General features: G+C 44.6%; 1 protein-coding gene and 1 long non-coding RNA gene across 2 annotated transcripts; one reads left to right on the forward strand and one right to left on the reverse strand.

Annotated features, from left to right (window-relative positions):
• Nucleotides 1–336: 336 nt before the first annotated feature.
• On the reverse strand, nucleotides 337–9,423 carry Tfiia-s (general transcription factor IIA subunit 2). The gene is made up of 4 exons (XM_077707575.1): nucleotides 9,243–9,423; nucleotides 8,925–9,029; nucleotides 4,553–4,682; nucleotides 337–523 (listed from the first exon to the last, which is right to left on the reverse strand). The coding sequence occupies exons 1-4, from the start codon at nucleotides 9,312–9,314 to the stop codon at nucleotides 507–509; spliced, it is 324 nt and encodes a 107-aa protein (XP_077563701.1). The 5' UTR covers nucleotides 9,315–9,423; the 3' UTR covers nucleotides 337–506.
• A 252-nt stretch (nucleotides 9,424–9,675) lies between these two features.
• On the forward strand, nucleotides 9,676–11,489 carry LOC144179281 (uncharacterized). Its single transcript, XR_013324194.1, has 2 exons — nucleotides 9,676–9,970; nucleotides 10,453–11,489. It is a non-coding gene; the product is annotated as an uncharacterized LOC144179281 (long non-coding RNA).
• The last annotated feature ends 9,279 nt before the right edge of the window (nucleotides 11,490–20,768 follow it).

A 20,768-nucleotide genomic window follows, 5' to 3' on the forward strand; every position in this document is an offset into this window, starting at 1 on the left:
CTGCCATTTAGAATTGATTTGATTGTAGGGTTTAAGGCGCCGACGCAACGCAGGCGATGAGGCGCGCCGTAGTGGAGGGCTCCAGATTAATTTTGACCACCTGGGGATCTTTAACGTGCGCCGAAACCTCGTACACACGACCGTTTTTGCTTTTCGCCTCCATCAGAAAAGCGGCCGCCGCGGCCGGGAATAGAACTCGCATCCCAATTTAGAATCGGCTTTTACTGCAAGATTAACACAAGAGCAATATGCAACATGTACGTAATGCCTGGACATCTACCCACCATACAAGCTAAGAAAAGGACGAGCACACATGCACGCACGTTGCAGCCCAGCTGAGCGATGTTGAGAATGGGTTTATTCAGGCAAGCAATCTACAAAAGCAAGGAAAAGCTGACAGAGTGGTGTGATGTCGGAAGATGAGTACGTGGCTACACAACACTGTGCGAGGCAGGAGGTGGGGGCATCCCTGGGAGTGCGTGCCAAGGAGCCTCCTCAGCACCCAGCTAGGTTTGGTTTTGATCTGGAAAGCAGACGCAAAGACAGAAGCAACAGTTAATGGAGTGCGCAAGAAAAATGCATTTGGGATGCTGACTGAGAAATCGTCAGCGACTTCCTTAGGAACAGCTGTTCCTGTAACTATATGCTCTGACATCTGCAGTTCACTGCCCAAGGCCATGCCAGAGAATGCCTTTAAACTACATAAACAACTAAACACGCAGAAAATTTTTTAAAACAGCCAGTTCTGTTGCACACCACTGCTTTAGCACTCTTCAGCACAGCTTTCGGTGGCATTGGTGAAAACAAGGAGTTGATCATGGAGAGAGAGAATATTGCAAGAAAGAACACAGATAGCACTGCTGTCTGTGATATAAAGACAGGAATTTTTCAAGAACTGCCCGCCATCCCCCCTCCTGGTGTTGTGCCTGCATTCTGGCCTTCAATGCATAAATTTTTGCAGCTCACTAAGAATTTCCGCAAAGCACTCACTCTCTGTACTTCATTGCAACTTAAACTCTAACTTTTCCAGTTCTTTTTTTAAAATAGAGCACTGCTGTTTTAACCCCTGGAATGTCAACTCTCCTTTTTTTCCATTCCTAAACTATAATTGTCAGTTATTCAACATACGAGCCCTGTTTAATTAACAGTAATATCATACTACATGGTTGCGTGCTTTTAAATGACTGCCTTTTTCTATTTCTGCATGCAATAAAATATGCTTTACACGAATGTCAGTCTGTAAGCACAAGCACTAAATAGATAAGAGAATCCAACCCTATTCTCCAAGCTGCTCAGGGTCTTAATTGCAGAATCTGTGAAGCTTATTTTAATATCTTTTGCGAGTTCGTGGTGCTGTACAACCTCCACAATGTATTTTGCGAACTGCAATACCCATATGCCATTTAAAAAAAGGGGGGTGGGGGGGTGGAAGAGGGTGTCCTTAGATCATTAGCAAAGAATTATGCTGCTCTCCATGAAATGCAAAAATCCCTAGGCACTTAAAGAATTATGCTGTTCTCCACGAAATGCAAAAGGCCCTAGGCCCGAGACATGCGCATTATAACCCCAAGAAAATGCTTTCTCAAGTTCAATGCTTCCACAAAATGCAGCAATATTGAAATTATAACATGGTGCAGAGCTACTGAAGAGTTCACAATAGGCCGAAAATAGAAGACCGCTGCCTGCCACCTGCTGATGAAAGCAGATGATGCAGAGGAGTGCAATGCACGGGCTCGTAATTAGCTAGTGCGCGCCTCCCAGTTTCTCACCGGCCAACATTTAAGCTTGGAGCTACCAAAACACTGCAAACTTTATTCCTCCTTGTTTATTTTTGCCTGCTCTGCATGCAATCATCACTCAGCGTGAAGAGGATAAAAAAAGGGAGGGGAGGGGGGCAGCAGCTGCTTACTTTTGTACATGGCCCCCCTTCAGGGTTCGTACAGGATTCAAGGACACGAATTCAAGGATATTCAAGGCCCTGCCTAGGCATTTTCAAGGGTGCCGGAAAGCATGTGTACTTACACTTCACTACTGTTTTCACACGCTAAATGTTTGCTTCTTTACATCTCAAAAAATGACCTCCAGAAAAGTCTCTTTGGAACAGCTCCACCCTTTGGAAGTGTACAAGTTTACCCCCAGCCACAGTAATACTGGGGGAGCTTTACAAAAGCCATGCCACCTTGAAATTTTGCGAGCTCTGCAAACGCTCTTAATACACAGTCTCGAATAGTCAGGAACACAACTTAATACCCCTTGCCAATCTCATCCCCCAAATTTCCGTGTTCATTAGGGACGGGGGGGAGGATTGACTACTCTACTCGCTCTGCCCACCATCACACCTGTCAAACTAAAATATTCCAGTAAAGCTTAGGAGCTAGATGCACTGTGTTTGCTTATCTGTGCTCATTTTTATTTCACCCTGGAGTGTCAGCACCATTAGTCTTCGAAATGTAGTGGGGCATAGCTATGGCGGGGCACAGCAACGGGAAGATATGTAAAATGAATAACAGGATGAGGCAATGCAGAAAGCAGTATGGAAAAATGGAAGGGGCCCTATGCTAATTTCTGCCTCGTCTGATGCAGGGATCTTGTTCCGTACGAACCAATCTGTAAAGCAGCGCGCCAGTGCTCCCAAGCTCGCTCTAAATTCTAAAAGCAGCACTACTGCACCCCCAAGCTGGCTTTAAATCGCAAGAAGCATGTTTTTGATGGGGAGTCTGCAGGGCCACACAGATATAAACCACGAAAATCCAGTCACGCAATTGGGTCTCCTCTTTGATGCCCAAAGAAATCAAGGGTTTTCAAGGAGGACAAAATTCCAGGCTTTTAAGGCTCTTGAAAACTCAATTTTCAATTTCGAGGGTTGTCAAGGTATTCAAGGACCCGTACGAACCCTTGCCTTTCTTCTCACCCCCCATGTGGAAAGAAGTGTTAGTTATGGGACACAGCATATAGACAGCTGCAACCAACAAAACTGATCTTCCTTTACTGACAAAGCTTTTGTTTTTTTCCCACAAGAATTCAGGAAAAGCCTGCCTTAAAGAGTGGCAAAACTGAGAAGGCATGACTGACAGCATCAGCCAATTCACCACACATTACAGCCAATTCAGCCAGCTTATTATAACAAGCTGCTTCTGCAGAAATCCAAGATGTGCTGCAAATTCCCAAGTCTATAGATGACAAAGCGGGTAGGTGCCCAAGTTTACATGCGAATGGCAGCCATCTCAAGCCCTGTTCTGGACTCCAAAGCAGACCACTTGAGAGGGCAACACTGGAAGTCTAGCATAATGTGGGCTACCACACAAAAGAAATGACAGAGCCATGTGTAACAAGTTCGTGAACAAATCAACATGCTTTTTGAATACCATCTTTTCAACACTAAATAATAATCAGCTAACTTTTTGTGGTTTGTTCTTTAATTGCAGCATGTTCTGAATTTTAAAATGTGTTTCAAAACGCATTTTTATAATAATTGTATTCACAGCATTTTGGTCCGCCCCATTTCCACTTCTAAGTGCTTGGCTATCCATTTGGGAAGACTGCTATGCATTTGTGCATAATTTACAAAATAGCTTTTGACTCAAAATGTGATGTGCTGGTGCGTGGCTAAGTTACACACTAAGTTTAGAGGTGACTAGCTTTTTTACAGATGCCCATGAGCCAGAAAAGCTTTTGTTCAAAAAGATTCAACGCTAAGGGCCTTGAAAGCAGCTGATGCCGCCTGGCAAACAAAAATTCCATTGGCATTCCTTATTCCTTCACAGCGACGACAATGCGTACTGTGCTTTGAAGAATAGCATTCATTTCATCAATCAATCATACTTTCTATGACCGCTGGTATGTATGCGCTCCCCACAGGGTATGTATGCGCTCCCCTTCGAGTTGAGATGTAAAATCGATGCCATTTCGAAAAAAACATTTTCATTCCAAGAAAAATAGAGAAATTCAAGTAAACAATTGGAATTTAATTTAAAAAAAAAAACATTTAATGGCTTGGTTTCGGCAACTGAGAAAGGAAAGGAAAGGAAACGCCCCCATAAACGCCCCATGTCATTTTACTTGGTTGAGATTTATTGCAAAGTAAACAGATTCGTGTTGCGTTTCAAGACCCCCCCCCCCAAAAAAAAAACCGTCAAGATCTTTCATGCAGCTTTTAGATTTAGCAAAAGCATACATGGCTGCAAAATGTCATTAAAGCCAAACAGCATCACGCAAAGCAAAACAAAGCAAACTTTAAGAAAGAACCAACACCAAGCAAAGCTCAGCAAGGGAGCCTAAAAGAACAGCCTGCGAGTTTCCAATAGCTCCTTGCACAACAGCTCAGCCCCCAGAACTCGTAAAGCTATCACCCAGGGCATTTTTCCCCTTTCAGAACCGAGGTAATAGTTTACTGCAAGGCCTTCCTTCACAATAATGTGGAAGCGCTCCGTTCTAGACTTTTCCAGAACCCGCATCAACCTGCGAACGGCCTTTGGCCCGTTACAGCCTGCAAAACGCATCTGGCCTTCCCATTCGCAGCGAGCATTCGCGACAGTAGCAGCGGGGGGCCTACTTTTCCCATCGCAGGCGACAATCTTCACTTTGTCGGCCTTGACCAGCTCTTGGACCTCCCGGAACTCAACGTCCTTCAGCACAAAGGTCCAGACATTGTCGCAGAACCTGTACGTGCTCAGGTGGCCGGCCTGCAACGGAGAAGAATGAGAATGAGTGGGCGTCGTAGCTTCAAACACACCGCGGTGCACACAAGCCAAAGACCGGGGGAATTAGGAGAGCAAAGCTCATGTAGATTCATCTTGTAAAACGGAGCATGCACACAAGGACTGAGCTAGAATGTCCCTTCTTTTCCTAGGTCCACGTGCGTATGCACTGCTTTACAAAATGAGAAAGAAAGAAGAAGGGGAGGAGATGACACCGCACAGCATTAAGTGCTGTATAGTGCCTGCCCGCAGATCTTCATGTACCCCACAATGTGTTCTAGGCTAGAAAAAAAAAGGTGCCACATAAGAGGCATGGAAAGAAAGGCCATACAACAGTAAGCAGAAAAAGTGGGCCTACTCTCACTTCTTACTTCATGGCAACATAATGCTTGCTCATAACTCGAGCCAGAAAAAGGTTGAGAAATTCTGACAAACTGAAACAAAAAATGAGCCCAGTGGACATCACAATGGTAAAGATGATTCACACTTGTGCAGGGAATAGCGACTCAACTGCTCCATCTGCCCTGGTGGGATCGCAAAACTCAATATGAACCCCTTCATCTTACAACAGTCAGGTAAGGCACGAGTCTCCCCTCAACAATAACCACAGGGTGAGTGCAAAAAAGCAAGTTTACTGCATATGTAGGCAAATTTTGATGCCAAAGTTCATGTTAATTCCCCTTGTTCGATCCGTTGAGATTCACGAACACTAGGGTGGGTAAACAGAAAGAGTGGCGATGCAAAAATACAGAACAAAAAAGACACGGCCTGAAATGTGTTTTACAAGCTGAAGCTGCACTCTGGCTATGAGGTATGCCACAGTGGAGGAATACGGATTAATAAGGAAAATAGGCTAAACAGAGGCGACTCACCAGCCATTTCACTTGCATAGCCCCTTTGACTTCACAGGGAATACTTTTTGCACTTGGCGGCCGCCAACACCGCCAAAAAACATGATTGCACGTGATTGCAGCGGGGCACCTGCTTCAGTGTGATAGCCCAATTTGGATGCCAGCACGGAGTTATACGGATCACTGTTTTGGGAACTTCCCAACGAATTTCGCCACTGGTGATGTGTGGCAAAATTTGAAAGTACATCAACAATGGTTACCGTTTTTTCCCATGTTTGAAATAATGTCCTGAGGGGCCAGAATAGAGTTGAGTGATTTATAAAAGGCTACCTTTTAAATTAGTCAAAAAGGTATGTTATTTTTATGGTCCTTCAAAGGTACTACGAAGAAAACGTTTAATTTGGCATTATGGGGAGGATTGAGAAGCTCATAGTTTATTTCAATTTCGTCCAACAAGAAAGCGAAGCTGCCAACACTGAGGAACAAATTTAAAACTGCATGCTTACTGTGCCATAAAATCATGCACACCTCGTCAAATGATGACGATGGTTGAACGCAAAGCTTTCTTGTGACGGGTCCTTTGGTTGTCATCGCAGTTTTCCAAACCACTTCGACCACGTAGAAGTGGAGCAATCGGATAGACACCGGGGGCTTCATAACACGAGGGACCCACGTTCGATTCCGGCCACGGGAAGCGTTTTTTTTTTTTTTTTTTTCCAACTTCAGCATTTTCATGTTACAGCTACCATCAGTGAGAACACTATAGGTCCGCCTTAATATGACATGGTATGAGCACCATGGCAAACTTGGGGGAGCCCCCAAAACAGGCAGTCAGAACACTGACTCACCGCTGCCGTGAAGAAGCCCAAGTGCGAAATGGGTGATCATGCTCGGTAAGACATAAACCATAGCAGGGCATTCTGGCGTGTACTAACCTTGTACAACGTAATAATGCAGCCATGGCTTCCAGCTATGAATAAATTAGAATTGGATGATGAGCTCACCGGAACCCTGCACACCCTTTGAAAAATTGCAGATACGACTTGTTTGCAACTCTTTTGATTTCAAAAGCGTTCCCGCTGTTGCGAGAACCAGCAGTGCAGTGTCGTTGCTGCTTGTGGCATTTTCTTCCTTATTATGCTTATTCCTTCCACACGATTGCACTGTAGTTGTTTCTTAGCCACCTTATCACCACAAAATAGCATTACTTTTGGTTTGAAACCATATACAAGAGCTCCAGCTCAAGCCCACAAAACTATTTCTAAACTTGTTTGATTCGACCAGCTCCAGCCAAACGCACAAATAAGACTTGTAGGGGCACATGTTTAGTACAGGAAAAGGAGGTAGTGAGTTGCCACTCAGTGTCCTGTTCTGCCTGTTATGAGGATTATTTGAGGTTTATGTTAAAGTTGGCACGAGTGTTTCTCCAACGAGGCCATCTTTTGACTTGGGCAAAGTTACATGCTACCTTCATGGTTCTTACCAAAGGACACTAAAGGCAAATGAGGTTCCTGTCTAAACACGAAGCTCTGACCTTTAATTGCGTTCTCAGCATCTGTTTGTCAACAAATGGTGCCAACTTTACTTAAAAACCCAAAGTGAGACATTAAACCTCTAGTGTCTCACATTCTTTGTGACACATGTTGCAACTCCTCAAGTCATGAGTAGGGCAATGTCTGCACTTCAACAGAATATGACTAGGGCATCACTAGGAGGTTGGCAAGACTGTCTGGCATGGTTTTTTATGCACTCTCTAAACTAAGTCCACAAGCCCACTTTTACAATTTGTGATGCCACAAGTCACACGGGCCGATGGCCAGCAATGGTGATATTTGTTTTTGCATTGTTCTCCCATCGCACTTCACCAAGGCAACTAAGTTTGCTATATTCCTGCAGTAGGCAGGACAATCTACTGATTCAGGCCCACATTTTTTTGTTGAGCTAGTATCTGCTTAAAGTCAAGGGGGCACTAAAGACGGTGTCATGGGATGGGAAATGAGGCGGGCAATTCCTTTATTCGGTCACAGCTTCCGCGCATTTTTCAAGGGAACGAGAACTAGAAACCAGTGAACAGAGTGTACACCACTTGTCACTGGCTTAGATGAAGAGCTACACTGGCACTTCACCCCAGCATGTTTGCAGTTCACGGGGCATGTCATCTTGCCAAAAGCTTAAGGGCAGCATTGCACAGCCCAACTATTTTGGAAGCACTGTCTGGAAATCACAGTTTAAACTGCTTACTTACTCAGTACTTTAAAAAAAACTCAGTGTTATGAGTTGTATTCATCCGCACAGAAGATTTGCCAAGATGCTCTGTTAGCGGTAACAATGAACTGTGATAAGTGAAGCCATCGTACTTGTCAACAGATGGGCTGACGGCAGTCGACACAACCATTATCATTGCCGGTGTGACACGGGAGGTCGGCCAAGAAGCTAAATGTCAACCATCGGAAATGTTGTGGCCATTTTTCTCAGCTGCAATGAGCGGTGGGGCTGGCCACAGCAATACAGAAAGTGCGTTCCTGATCACTGACATTTGGCAGAGCATTTCAATGCAAGTCGAAATTGTCCACAGCTGAGCTGAGGTCAAGACATGCCTCCTGTGACTGCCTGGCCTCCCTAAAGAGTTCTGTCCATTCGGCACTAAGAGTGTTGACTTCCCATGTTCCTTGGCAATTTGATCAGCCCGTTTCGTCTCCTGTAAAATTGCACAAGTCCTCGCTAGGACCTTTGAAAGCGCTCGAGTTCAGGGGTGTCAAATAAAAACAATAGCTACTACGGAGGCCGGTACACTTGGTGCAGCAACAAAACCACACCCGACTTACTACAGCCCACAGTCCCACACTTTCAACGTTAGTCCTGCTTACAAGTAGGTACCTGTTCGAAGGTCCTCTATTTTTAAGCTATCTGAAGTCACAAACACCAAATCGGTTGTGCCTAAACGTTGCTCTAACACAACCAAAGCAAAGTTTCTACACTTGCTTTTGTAACGGTAGCCAAGTGCCCACACAAACCTAATCAGAATCAATACAATCTGCGTTAATTAAAATTCCGTTACGTATGCAAGCGCATACTGTATACTTTTAGAATGTTATTTGATGAGACAGCTCATCATAACGAAACCGTACGAAGTAAATAGCAACTAACGAGTTAATTCACAGTTATTGGATAGCTATGGCTATACCTTAAAGTTAGTGTGTATGAGTCAAAGCGAAACTTTCTTGCGACAGACCACACAACTAACACAACGAAATAACCTCCACGGCCAGACAATGCTAAGTGACGTCACACTATACAGAACGGAGAACGTCTCCTCTCCGTCAGCATTTTTTTTTTCACACACACACATACACACACACTTGAAGCTACAATTTACCTTGAAAGTCAGCCTCGTCTTGACTCTGTTCGCCAGGGCATTGTTAATAGACTTGTCGAACTGCAGGAGCACTTTCAAGGCGAGGTGCGGTGTGATTTGTCCACACTGCAAAACGAAGACGGCGCATTTTAGGACAGCAAGTTAGAAGCCCCCCTAATAGTGGCGCATTTTAAGGTTTTATTTTTTTAGCCTAATGCGTAATGCGATAGATACGACAGCTTAGTCGGAATACCACGCAGTGTACGAAAAGCGAGTCTCAAACTTTCTCCTAGAAGGCAAGATAACACCACGGGAAAGAGTTCAAATGGAAGCGCTTACTTGTATTAATTCGTCTAAACTTTCTTGCAGCGTGTTCCCGAGCGTTGTGTTCCTGTACAGTTGATAGCTCATCTTGAAGCGAAAGCACTTCAACTACAAATCGCAACAGTGACCACACCGGCGTTCGGCGTTTCAGCTACCAACAAGAACAATGAAACTGATCAGTACAATGTTGCCAGGTTGCCGACTGGCCATAACAGAATTCTGCGTACGCCTTCCAGCAGCAAGCCAGTGAGAAACTCTATGCCAGCAGCATTGCGCAGTAAAAATATTTCACACATTTACAAATTTCAAACCTTTTATGAAACCAATGTTTTTGTTGATCATTATTTTTATTTTCTCGATAATTAAAGAACCGCAGTCGAAAGTGTGCCCATGGCAACGCTTCGCTGTTTGCAGTCGTCGTAGTGACGTCAGTGACGTCAGAGGACCTGCCCTTCAGGGGAGGAATTAACCGACCGTTTCGGCGGGTGAGGATGAGCGCTAGGCGGATGTGACGTCACGTTTGTTCCCAGCGCTCCCGCGCGGTATGTTTACATTTTTCCGAGTGCTGCCTACACGGCGTGCGCGCCGTAGAGACTCAAGTAGCCGCGTTGGACTTTTGCTGTCAACGCAAGTGTGAATGGTTGTCGCCCTGTCAATCGTCGTTCAACAGCTCCAGCGTCTTCTGGCTCTACGGCTGTGCAATCAGCCGTGGGCGTTCAACTGTCCACCATCGGCCGACTCAGGTGAGCGCTCCTTTTTGGCGGGTTTGCAATCAGTTCGCATATCTCCTACTGAAAAGCTTTCTGCTCGCTGCAGTTATATTAGCGACGTTTACGAAATTCTTAACGGCGCGTTCTCACCGTCTTGCGTCATTGTCACTGTTTATGCTGCTCTGTTCGCCTCTGTCGGCGATCGCGAGCTGTTGACGGTTTGTTGCACGGCGCAGAAACTCGCTCGCATGCAAACCCGTCTCGCCCATGGCGTTTCTTTGTCTCTTCTTTAATGTGGCGTCATTAAAATCACTTGTTAGCCTCGAGGCTTTTTCTAGACAACGTGCCTTGTGCTAACCGTGTTGTAACGAAAATGAACTTGCAGTACGATCTATTGGTGAAGTTAGGAGCGTGACAGGACGCTGTTGGGAAGGTTTTCGTGTGTGCGTGTGGTTCGTGAGGGCGTTGTAACCAACGGTGTTTCATTCCTCATGTTCCATTTCTTTCTCTTGCAGCATCTTTTGACTGCAGTCGCGGTGCCCCCAGCCTGCCTGCAGCACTTATCCTGCCATTCCAGTGGGAACTAATGTTCGCAGGCCACTTGTCACAACCTAACGGGTTCCCGCACTTGCCTGGCTTGTAATTTATGGTATACTTTAGATCCACCATTGCGTTCTCACTCTGTGCGTACATTTAAAGCGAGTGTTTACACTAACGTGGCAGTAGATAGCCATGAAGACAGCAGCGTGTGTACTGGAAATGCCTGCCAGTGAAAACAAAACCAAACGATCTACGGATCTATGCCAGCTTGACCGTTACAAGTCTTTCTGCGAGTATCAAAGCAATGAACAGCTGGGGATATCTTGTGTGCAGAATTGTGTTCTTCCTTCTATTTGTTATCTATTTGCTGGTATAAATTTAAGAATTGATAGTATGAGTAAGGTAGACAGAGAAAAAAGTGATTGCGTTGCTCTTGGAAATACTTTACACGAAATAAAACTGCTTCCTGCGAGTTCGCACTGCTTAGTGCAGTAAAAAAGGTTCTGTATAACAAATAATTTGATGCACCTAAACCCATCTGTGATGAAGGTACGTTGTGCATGGATTATTTAAGGGCAAGTTATTAACTCTGGCAAAGCAAGAAAGTGACCTCTTTGTTGTGCAGAAAACTAGTTTAGTAGTAATTTTGGCTTTTGTCTGGACATTGTCAACAGGAATAGTAGCCTTGGCGCACGACTTTGTGGACACTTTCCTGTCACCTTCCTTCAATGCCAACACAGCGGCGGTGAAGACGCCTCGGCAATCGAAATCACATGATGTCAGGCAGTTACTGCTGGATCATTCATTCTACCATGAGGGCATCCTCTACAAGCCGTGAGGCCTTGCTCTGTTTTCTGCTGGGGCTCTTTTCGTTGCCAAGTGCCATGGTCTTTTTGGGTAAAGCTCCCCAAAACAAAGTGGTCTTGTCCCTGTTGGAATTGTCATGTTATCCGTATAAAATTCAGAACACTGATGCTTCTGCTGCAAATACAAGAAGTGCTGCAGATTTGCACATGTGGGAGCTCGGTTTTTATCTACGTGTGTGAAAGATGTGTCGCATGATACAGGGCGGAGATGCCATGGTGCTATAAAATATGTTAGAGAACTTTGGATTGTATCTAAAAAGGAGACAGCAAGCTCTGACGCTTCCTCTCTAACTCTAAGAGAAGGGCGCAGAGAACGATGTTTGATTTTAAAGGAGTTCAGTCATCGATGTGTCATGAAAAACTGATTTAAAAGGATGGCGAGGCATGGATGAAATTTTAAAAGCATAAAGGAGATCTGTGTATGCTCGCTGGCGTTGTAGGTTCCATTTATTGCACTCCACATACATGCTTTCAACTGGACTAGTCCGGAAGGCACCACATGCCAAACGGAGCCCTAGATGAGGCACAGGGTCCAGCATTCTGAGGAATGTTTTAGTGGCTGACCCATAGACAACGCTACCGTAGTCCAATCGTACAATGCACCTTTTGTGTCATCATATATGGAGCCTCAATTTTTTGCTGCAGTGTAAACCATGCCAATGCATGTTTGTAAATGTCCATTCCACCAACAAATTCACGGCATGCCTTGACAGTAAGCGCAGTTTTGTGCATCTAGATAATCACCTGTACCTATTTATCACAGGCCTGCAACTTGCACATGGTCGGATTTAAGCACCCTAAATGTAGCAACTGTAGCCGACCATAACACATAATCTTGAAAACGCTACCTTATCAACGCGAAAGCAATATGTGGCCCATTGACTAAGCAGCCACTATCCACTGTCTGTGCTAGCACAACAGCTCCTAGATTGGCCGGCAGTGCAAAGAGTGAATTGAGTTCAAAACAACTTTGGGAAGAGTTGAAACCGCATGGGAACCAAACCCAGGACGTCCCTAGTGCAAATCCAGCATTACATCCTTGACACCACTATAGCTCAGTGGCTCTAGCTGACTAAAGGTGGACCCAGGGAGCGCATTGTGACCTTAAACTGAAAAAACGTCCAGAGGTACAAGCAACCCGAGATACTACGAGTTTGAAATTTCTTGGCGATTCATTAGGTCACACGCTCAAGCTACAACACATAGCCATAACATCCCCACTCAGGTGAATTGGCCAGTCACGATGATAGCTGCTGTCAGAAGCTCACGGCTGTTTCACCAATCCCCGTTTGTCTTAAAACAATGCTGCTTGAATTACACACTGGCCAACTGCACCTCGTCGAGTATATTTTACGCTCCTGGCATTCTGCATTGCCCTTGTTTAGTGTTAAAGAACTATGTATTTGATCACATGTGAAGACTGCCATTTCTGTTGGAGAGCATTTCGTGCTTTCAACCTGAATGGGTTGACTCTCATCAATTCAACACTGACTGCGCACTTTGATTGTGGTGTAATAAACAGAAAACCTGGATAGAGCCAAAATACTGAAGAGTAAATTATGCTTGGCTATATACATTGCACAGCGTAGCTGTAAACGTCAAAATTCGACTTTTTAGGTTTCACGTGGCAAAGCTCGGCATAGCTTGGGCCAACTATGAGGTGTACTGCAGTGGAGGGCTATAGGTTAAGTCAGGCCACCTATGAATCTTTTGACATGCTTCGAAAACTTGGCACACAGGCATTTTTTTGTTCTACCTAAACCAATGCTTTGGACTGGCCAAAATGTTTTGTACGGGTGAAACTGCACTATGCAACTGCAAATAAGAATTGAACCAACTTACTGTTGTGTCCCTTCGAGAATCCAGTGCTTGCCTAATATCGAAAATTGCATCCAGGATTCCAGCAATTGATTCAAGAAATGTACTTGTATGTCCAAGGAACGAGCTCGAATAAAAAGTTACCCTTCTTTATCTGCATTACTTGCATATTTATTTATTTGAAAATTTTTAGCACGAAAACAACAAAACACAAACAGACAGTGCTGTCACTTTTCGTGCTCTCTCTCTCTCTCTCCCGTGCTTTGTTGTTTTTGCACTGTTTATTATTTTTAAAAATACGCCAAATTTGCCATTTTAGTTGGTTTTGTTTGTTTTGATGTTATGCTGTGTTGCCAAGGAAACTGTAAATGTCACCTCCAAGAAAAAAAAAAAGAATACGTACCTAGCATTTGTAAGTGTATGCTTCTTGATGGATAGGAACTCTTACTATGTGAAAGTGAAGCCAAGAAAATTAAAACACCAAAGTCGTCACAAACACTGAAGAATGTTTATTGACATGGCATCACATCACTTGCTGGACATGCAACAAGGCCCCATAACGCTGCTCACGCAAGAGTGCAAAGCATGCTTTGTGGCTAATACCACTTGATAAAAATACAAACAGGCACTTATCTGCCCCAAGGTGACCCTGAATGCAAATGTGACGTGCACAACTGGAAATCAACAAAAGAGTTTGGGTCAGTTTGTGGGATAAGTGAAAAGTGTGGACAAAAGTCGAGAGCACCTTTATGTGTTAGATGACGAGACTGCTAGCACAAGACAGGAAGGACCAAAGGGTGCTTGCTCAGTATTGTATGGCTCTAAATAGGTGCAGATTGCTACTCACTGGACCAAAAGTCCTGGAAGACCCCTGATTTTAAAGCAAAACTTTTTATGTCTCACCAGTGGAATATGCCATGCCAAAAAGGCATTGCAGAAAAGCCAACTTTCTCTGACAATGATAGTGATCGTGGGTGAAGAAGTGCAGAAAATAAAACGCTTCCTGTAGTCAGAAACGAATCAGGACCCTCGCGGTGTGAGGGTCCTGATTCGTTTCTGCGGTGTGAGGGTCCTGAAATTAGACAAAAATAGTGTACCTCGCAATCTAACGACGACGGCAGTTGAATGCGAAGCTTTCGTCATGCAAAATCAAGCGGCGAAGTTTCAAAGCCACTGCGAACAAAAGTCCGTGACGCCATTACAACATGGTCGAAGCAGTTTTAATTTGGATAGCGGTGCATCAACATGCAAAATTAGACAAAAATAGTGTACCTCGCAATCTAACGACGACGGCAGTTGAATGCGAAGCTTTCGTCATGCAAAATCAAGCGGCGAAGTTTCAAAGCCACTGCGAACAAAAGTCCAAACTGCGTGCAAGTCAAAGTGATAGCTCAACGAGTCAATGTTTAAGCTCAGATGACAATAAAGCAAGGAATCCCTCACGAGAAAACCGAGTTAACCATTGTTGTCGTAAGACAAAGGGGTGCATGTTTTTTTACTTGTAATTATGTCAATTAATGAACACATGAAAGAACAAGTAACGGAGAGCAAGGAGCAATGATGAAACTGACAACAGCCACAGATTTGCACATGCCTATTGCAGAGAAGGAAATCTGGAGAGGCACTGTCTGGACAGGAAAGGGAGCAGTAGAGGAGCACAGCAGTTGCGTCTGAACCTTCCCACACAGCCGAACAGGGAGGGAGAATAAGGCAAATGGACGAAATTAAGGGTTGGGAGTCTTAGTAGCCACTGTACTTTCCTGTCAACCAGGCGTGTGGCTGGATGGAATAGATGAACAGCAACGTGGGAGCTAGAGGACTGCTTGCTGGCGACACTACTACCACCCAGTAGTCTGTACTCCACAGTGCACAGTAGGAGGAACCAAACTGGAAGTGGGGCTGCAAATCGGCAGGATGTTACAAATGGAAAAAGTGCTGCGTGGCTGTCACAAGTCAAGGTCAATCACCCTTAAGGGGAGGTGCCAAAACACCTTAAAGAGAAGATGAAGACATGACATTTGGATCTAGTGGCTAAAAATGAACCATTCATGTAGCGCCCCACCGTAAAAGGGGATTGACCTTCACTCATTTCCTGAAATAAAGTTTAAAAGAGGTTCATCCCGGGCAGTTGCCACCAGCACCCTACAGTAGTATAGTGGAAACACACCTCAATCTTTGCTTTTAGGAGGTCTTTTACCGAGCTGTCTACCAAAAATCAAATTATTTTTTTTAAGGGGGCACACTGGTCTTAAACCAAAAAAACATGGGTTTTAAAGTTAGGACGATAAAAATCGAGAGATAGGTGTAATTTTTCATTGAAACTGTAGATATGAAATTTCTTTCTGTGTAAAACAACTATATTCGAACTTATTTGGATTTTTATGTTTGATTTTTTGACAGCCTTTGTAAGGAAGGAAGGACGGAATAAAAGTAAAGGAAAGGCAGGAATGTCAACCAGGCTGTGGCCTAGCTTGCTTTCCTACACGTGGGGAAGGGGAACAATGGGAAAAAAGATGAAAAGCAGTACAAAAAGAAGGTAAAGAGAGAGCGTGTAAAAAAACTGCTGGAGGGATGCAGCTGAACAATGTACCGGTGAACTGTGCACAAATCAAGGACTGACTGCCATAAGACTAACATTATCATAATATATGGTCTGTAGCAGAAGTAACAGCTGTTTGGAGTTTGGGCCTGGACGGCAACACCAGTTTTTCTGGTTCCCACCTTCTAGGCCCAAACTTCAAATGGTTGTAACCTCTGCTACAGAATGATAATGTTAGTATTATTGCACTCCTTGACTTGTGCACAGTTCACTGGTACTTTGTTCAGCAGCGTCCCTCCAGCAGTTTTTTTTTATAAAGGCTGTCGTAAAATCAAACATAAAAATCCAAATAAATTTGAATATAATCGCATTACACAGAAACAAATTTGATAGCTATATTCAGAATGAAAAACTACATGTCCCCCAAAATTTAATGTCATACCTGTAAAAATAATGTTTTTGATCAAAGACCGATGTGCCTCCTTAACTCGAAGCTTTCACTCTTGCAACTTGAGTCAAAGTCTGAAATCTAAACTGCTTCGACCGTGTCAGAATGGCGCAGTCTGACAGACAATGGTTTCATAATGCAAGGGATGCTGGTTCCATTACGACCACGGGAAGCGTTTCTTATTGAGGTGCTTGATGTGCTTTTGCTTATCACCCTGATCGCTTTGTGAAACCCACTAGAAAAAAATGTACAATTTCTACTACAAAACTCATCTAGGACAAACGGGGTAACACCTAAGACGGAGCAAGCTTCTGCGATGAAAATGTTTGACAACAATTCCGAAGGACAAATTTTTCTTATTTCCTTACTTCCAAGTTTCCCACAAAGGTGTGCAGTTTTCCTTTGTTACTGTACGGCTGCACTTCAGAAGGATGTCGAACTTTTCGCTCACAGAAGGCATGCATCTCCGTTCAGCTTGGACCCCTGCAACAATTGGCAGCTAAGTGTGCCTATCAACTACCGTGATAAAATTCTTGGTACTTGCATGAAGAGTACACACGTAACGAAAGACACGAAAGGTACGAACTGGCGAAAGGTTTACCATGTTTCTTGTAGGCAGTTTCTCGTACTCCGAATTACTTGGTATATTAAACCATTTTTGCCGCATAAAGCTGCTCAACTTTACATGCTTCGTTGTGGTGGGAAGAAGCTTTATTCTGTGTTAATTATTTTGAAGTGCAGCATAGTCCTTTTGTTTTCTGTCAACCTCATCTGCACTGAATTTCAATTAAAAAATGAGTGCCCTTCCACTGTGTGAATGATGACCTGCAAAGCTGGATGCAGTCCACGGAGTGCACGAAACAAAACACGTTTGTCGTAATTTGCGATGGAGCATCCTTCCTAGCCAATTAGCTGAATGAACCTCTGAAGGATCCAAGCTTTGTTCTTGCAGATAAACATGGTCCTGCCTGTGTCCCTCCCGCGTCGTAACCATCTTACTCTTTGTGTAACGCCGGGTTCAGACTGTTGCCACAACTGTCGTAATAACTTTAAAGAATGACGTCATTTCACGTCTCAGCCAAACGAACTGCGTGACATGCCATTTTTTTCGTCCATAGATCACGATGCGGCTTTTGCGTCGGTAGTCTGAACATAGCTTAACATACAAACCCAATCCGCTGTACCACTAAGGGCTCCGGACAGTTCCCATTGGGCTGTTTAACGTCCGCGTTTAAACCTCACACCAGCACAACGGACATTCCATCCATCAGGGCGGGCAAGAAACCCATGGCTGCGCGTGCCCGCCCCCCCCTCCTCCCTCCCACTATTCTTCACTACAAACCTGCGCACACGTAAACCGGCAGCCAGACATGTGCACGTGCTTAAAAGTGACAGACACCGTCGAAAATATCCCCTGATAGCCCTCTGAAGTGATATTGGCTCACGCTGGCATTCCAAGCGGGCAAGCTGTTGTTCATCCGGAAGGGATTTGTCGCTACTCGAAGAAGTGAACTTGGTGCGGTAACGGCGCCGCCAGCAGCTTTCTGTTGTTTTTGTGCCCATTGGCGCTTGTGATCGGGCCAACACTTCAATTCTTGCTCTTCGTCCTCCAAACAAACGGCATGCATCCGTCACATAACGATTTAAAACCTTAAAGCCCTTGAGCTCTATTCTCCAGGACAAAGATGTGGCTGTACGTTTTCCTTCCCGCTCGTATGGATCTTCCTGTGTGTGTAAGATGTATGTGTAACACATCAACCCCCACCACCCGAACCGCTGGATTAAGGAGGACAGCCAACTAACTGCATTGAGCCATGTAATTTTGACATCTAAATCTCGCACCAGCGCCACCGGCATTTCAGTAGCAGCGGCAAGAAGCCTAGCTGTGCATGCACACCCCCCCTTTTTTTACCCGCAAACTGTGCACGCATAAACCGGCCACCGATGATGGCGCATACTTAGGCGTGAAAGACACCAGCGAAAATGTCGCTCGGAAGGCCTTCCAAGCTCAAAAAGAAATATGGGCTCAAGCCGGCATTCCCACTGGGGAAGTTTCTCTTCTACCGGCAGGGATTCGCAGCTATTTGGCGAAGTGAATTTGAGCGTCAACAGTGACGGTGAGTTTCGGTCGTTTTAGGGGGCTGCCCTTTGGTAACCGCTACCTGGGCTTCGCGAGAGCGGCGTATGTTTTTGTCCACGTATCCTAGTGAGCGAACACAGCAGGGACGAAAGGAAGAAAACGGAGAGGAGTGTCTGGCGAAGGCTGAAGGGGAGTACGACACGTGCGGCTATGGCATCACCTCTTTCACTGCCTTTCCCTCGCACGTCTTATGCACCGCCACCAAGGAGTGCCCTCCCCCTGACACTTTCCCCAGACGCTGTTCCATTCTCCGCTAATCCAAACCATGCGACGTTTGCGCGGGTGGTTATGCAGCAACATGCTCGCTGCTCAATTGTGCGGGGCTAATCCGAACCATGTGACTATTGCGCGGGAGGTTTGAAAATGATTTGCAACATGCTGGCCGGCGGCGGCGGCGTACTACGAGGTAGCAGCAGAGTAACCCACGCCGCCGTATGTTCACTGATAACGCGAACACTTCCTGAGACTCAGCAGAAATGCGCCATGACCGAAAAGACTGCAGCTCGTGCTGCGCACATATTTCATATTGGGGAGTGTAGTAATCATGAGTGCATTTTTACGCCAGTCCCTGCTTCTGTTTATTTTTCGCAATCATCTGATAACCGCACTACCGCTGTTAGCTGCCGACTGTGTAACTTGCCAAAGGGGCATCGGCAGAGGCGAGGGGGAAAATAGTTGTGAAAGAGGGGTGAGCGGTGGTGAGGAACCCCGGAGCAGCGCCGAGTAAATCGATGACACCGGAATGAAAACTGGGGGGGTTAGACATATACTGCTTTGCAGTAAAAAGTTCCCAGTTTTCAATGTGTGGATTCGAGCTTGTGGATACTCCATGATCAAAACCTATAAGTGTGAAAAAGTATTGATGTAACCTATTATAAATTTTAGACGATGCTATATGTACTACGTAGTGAAGTCCCACAGTCCCACCAGATTTTGCTATACCCAACACCAATATAGCATTATCTAGGTGCAGTCAGAAACACTTTTTTATATGTGTTCACGTACTTTTAAGCATTCGGAGGGTCAACATGGCTGCTTGTCACTGCTTCTGACTGATCATCCATGGGCTGATCCCACCAATCTGGCTGCCACAAATCACAATAATAACGTGGAAGTCTTCAATTGTGGGCTGGACTGACACACAAAATCCGCGCCAGGGCTGTCAAGCTGGCGGGGCAACTTTATGATCGCGGCGTCAACCCACCACAGTGGTTCGAACACTTGCCCAGTATGAATGTAGCTATTTCTGGCATCGTTGGTTTGGTCCATAATGCTTGCTTTACTGATGTTTAAGTACAACACCTGTGTCGACTGGCAAGCTTATATTTCCTCAACAGCTTCTCTAGCTCGCCCAGACTTTCTCGATACACAACTCTGAGCTGACGTGCGAGCATGTCTGTACGTCGTGTGGAGACCATGCAACTGAACGGTGCGAATGCAGATTTGATGCTTTCAGAGCATTTCACTACTTCCTTCGATCAACAAGAGAGAAACTGTCAGTAATGCTCGGAGAAAGACTGGGCGAGTCAGGAATGTTGCTTAGACATTTCCTAGTACCATATAAATAGTGTACTTAAGCTTCCTCAGAGTCAAAACATCATTTTAGGTTGTGGTGAAACAGACCATTCTTTCTTTTTGAAGCACTCCTTTGTTTATGTATTGAAAACCAATTTGCCCAGAGGCACACTTCATAAGTTATTTGTGTATATGGCTAATTTTTTACATTTTAACATTTATATGTTCTCATTGTGTAGTATGATACTAATCTTGAGCATATCATTTTCGAAACAGAGGTGGTTTTCTTTAGGTGGCAGTTCCTTTTCTCTACAAAAAAAAATAGCGCTTACTGTAAAAAGGGTTCAAACAATAAAAAAGGAAATCTGTTTTAAATAAGGACGAGAAAGGTTCACGTCAATTTATATGGCTGAGAAAAAGATTATGGCGGTCACTAGACGTGCTGTGGTTCCCGTAGGGCTAACAAGTGATTTGCAAAAAACTGGACAACACTTCCCATGGTGCGGTCACATGCTGTTCTGCACAGATGGCATCTGGCCCCATTTTGTCTGACTGGCAATGAAAACTGCCTGCTTCAAAATAACAAAGACATTTTTTGGCCACATTTATATTCAGGCAGAAAGTGTTGTGCAAACCATTGCACATAATATTGCCTGGTATGAAAAATGTGCTCAATAAGTTTCGCAGGAAAGCTGGTTTCGAGAATTGAATCGTGCCATAGGACGAAACAAAATTAACTAATAATTATAATTAAAAACAACACAACAGAAGTCCTGAGTTTTGCCATGGATATTTTTGTGCTCTTTCTGTATCACGTTTACAACCAGTATTGCCGTGCTGTTAATTACATTGTACCTTTGGTCTCATAGGTCACCCAGAAAGGACAACACCAACTGAAGCCGAGGAAGTAGTGTAAAAAAAATTCACTTTATATTGTAAAACAATAACAGTATTGATGTATTCTT

This window comes from Haemaphysalis longicornis, unplaced genomic scaffold (genome assembly GCF_048455015.1).
Source record: "Haemaphysalis longicornis isolate Haplotype H1 unplaced genomic scaffold, Haemaphysalis longicornis Haplotype H1 scaffold_4, whole genome shotgun sequence".
Lineage (NCBI taxonomy): Eukaryota > Metazoa > Arthropoda > Arachnida > Ixodida > Ixodidae > Haemaphysalis > Haemaphysalis longicornis.

Bases quoted from the DNA above. Each gene is read 5' to 3' on its own strand.
- Tfiia-s (XM_077707575.1), bottom strand. From the start codon at position 9,314: ATGAGCTATCAACTGTACAGGAACACAACGCTCGGGAACACGCTGCAA. The intron at 9,030-9,242 runs GTAAGCGCTTCC...TTCGTTTTGCAG, and splicing joins GTTTAGACGAATTAATACAA to TGTGGACAAATCACACCGCA. The intron at 4,683-8,924 runs GTAAATTGTAGC...TCTCCGTTGCAG, and splicing joins AGACGAGGCTGACTTTCAAG to GCCGGCCACCTGAGCACGTA.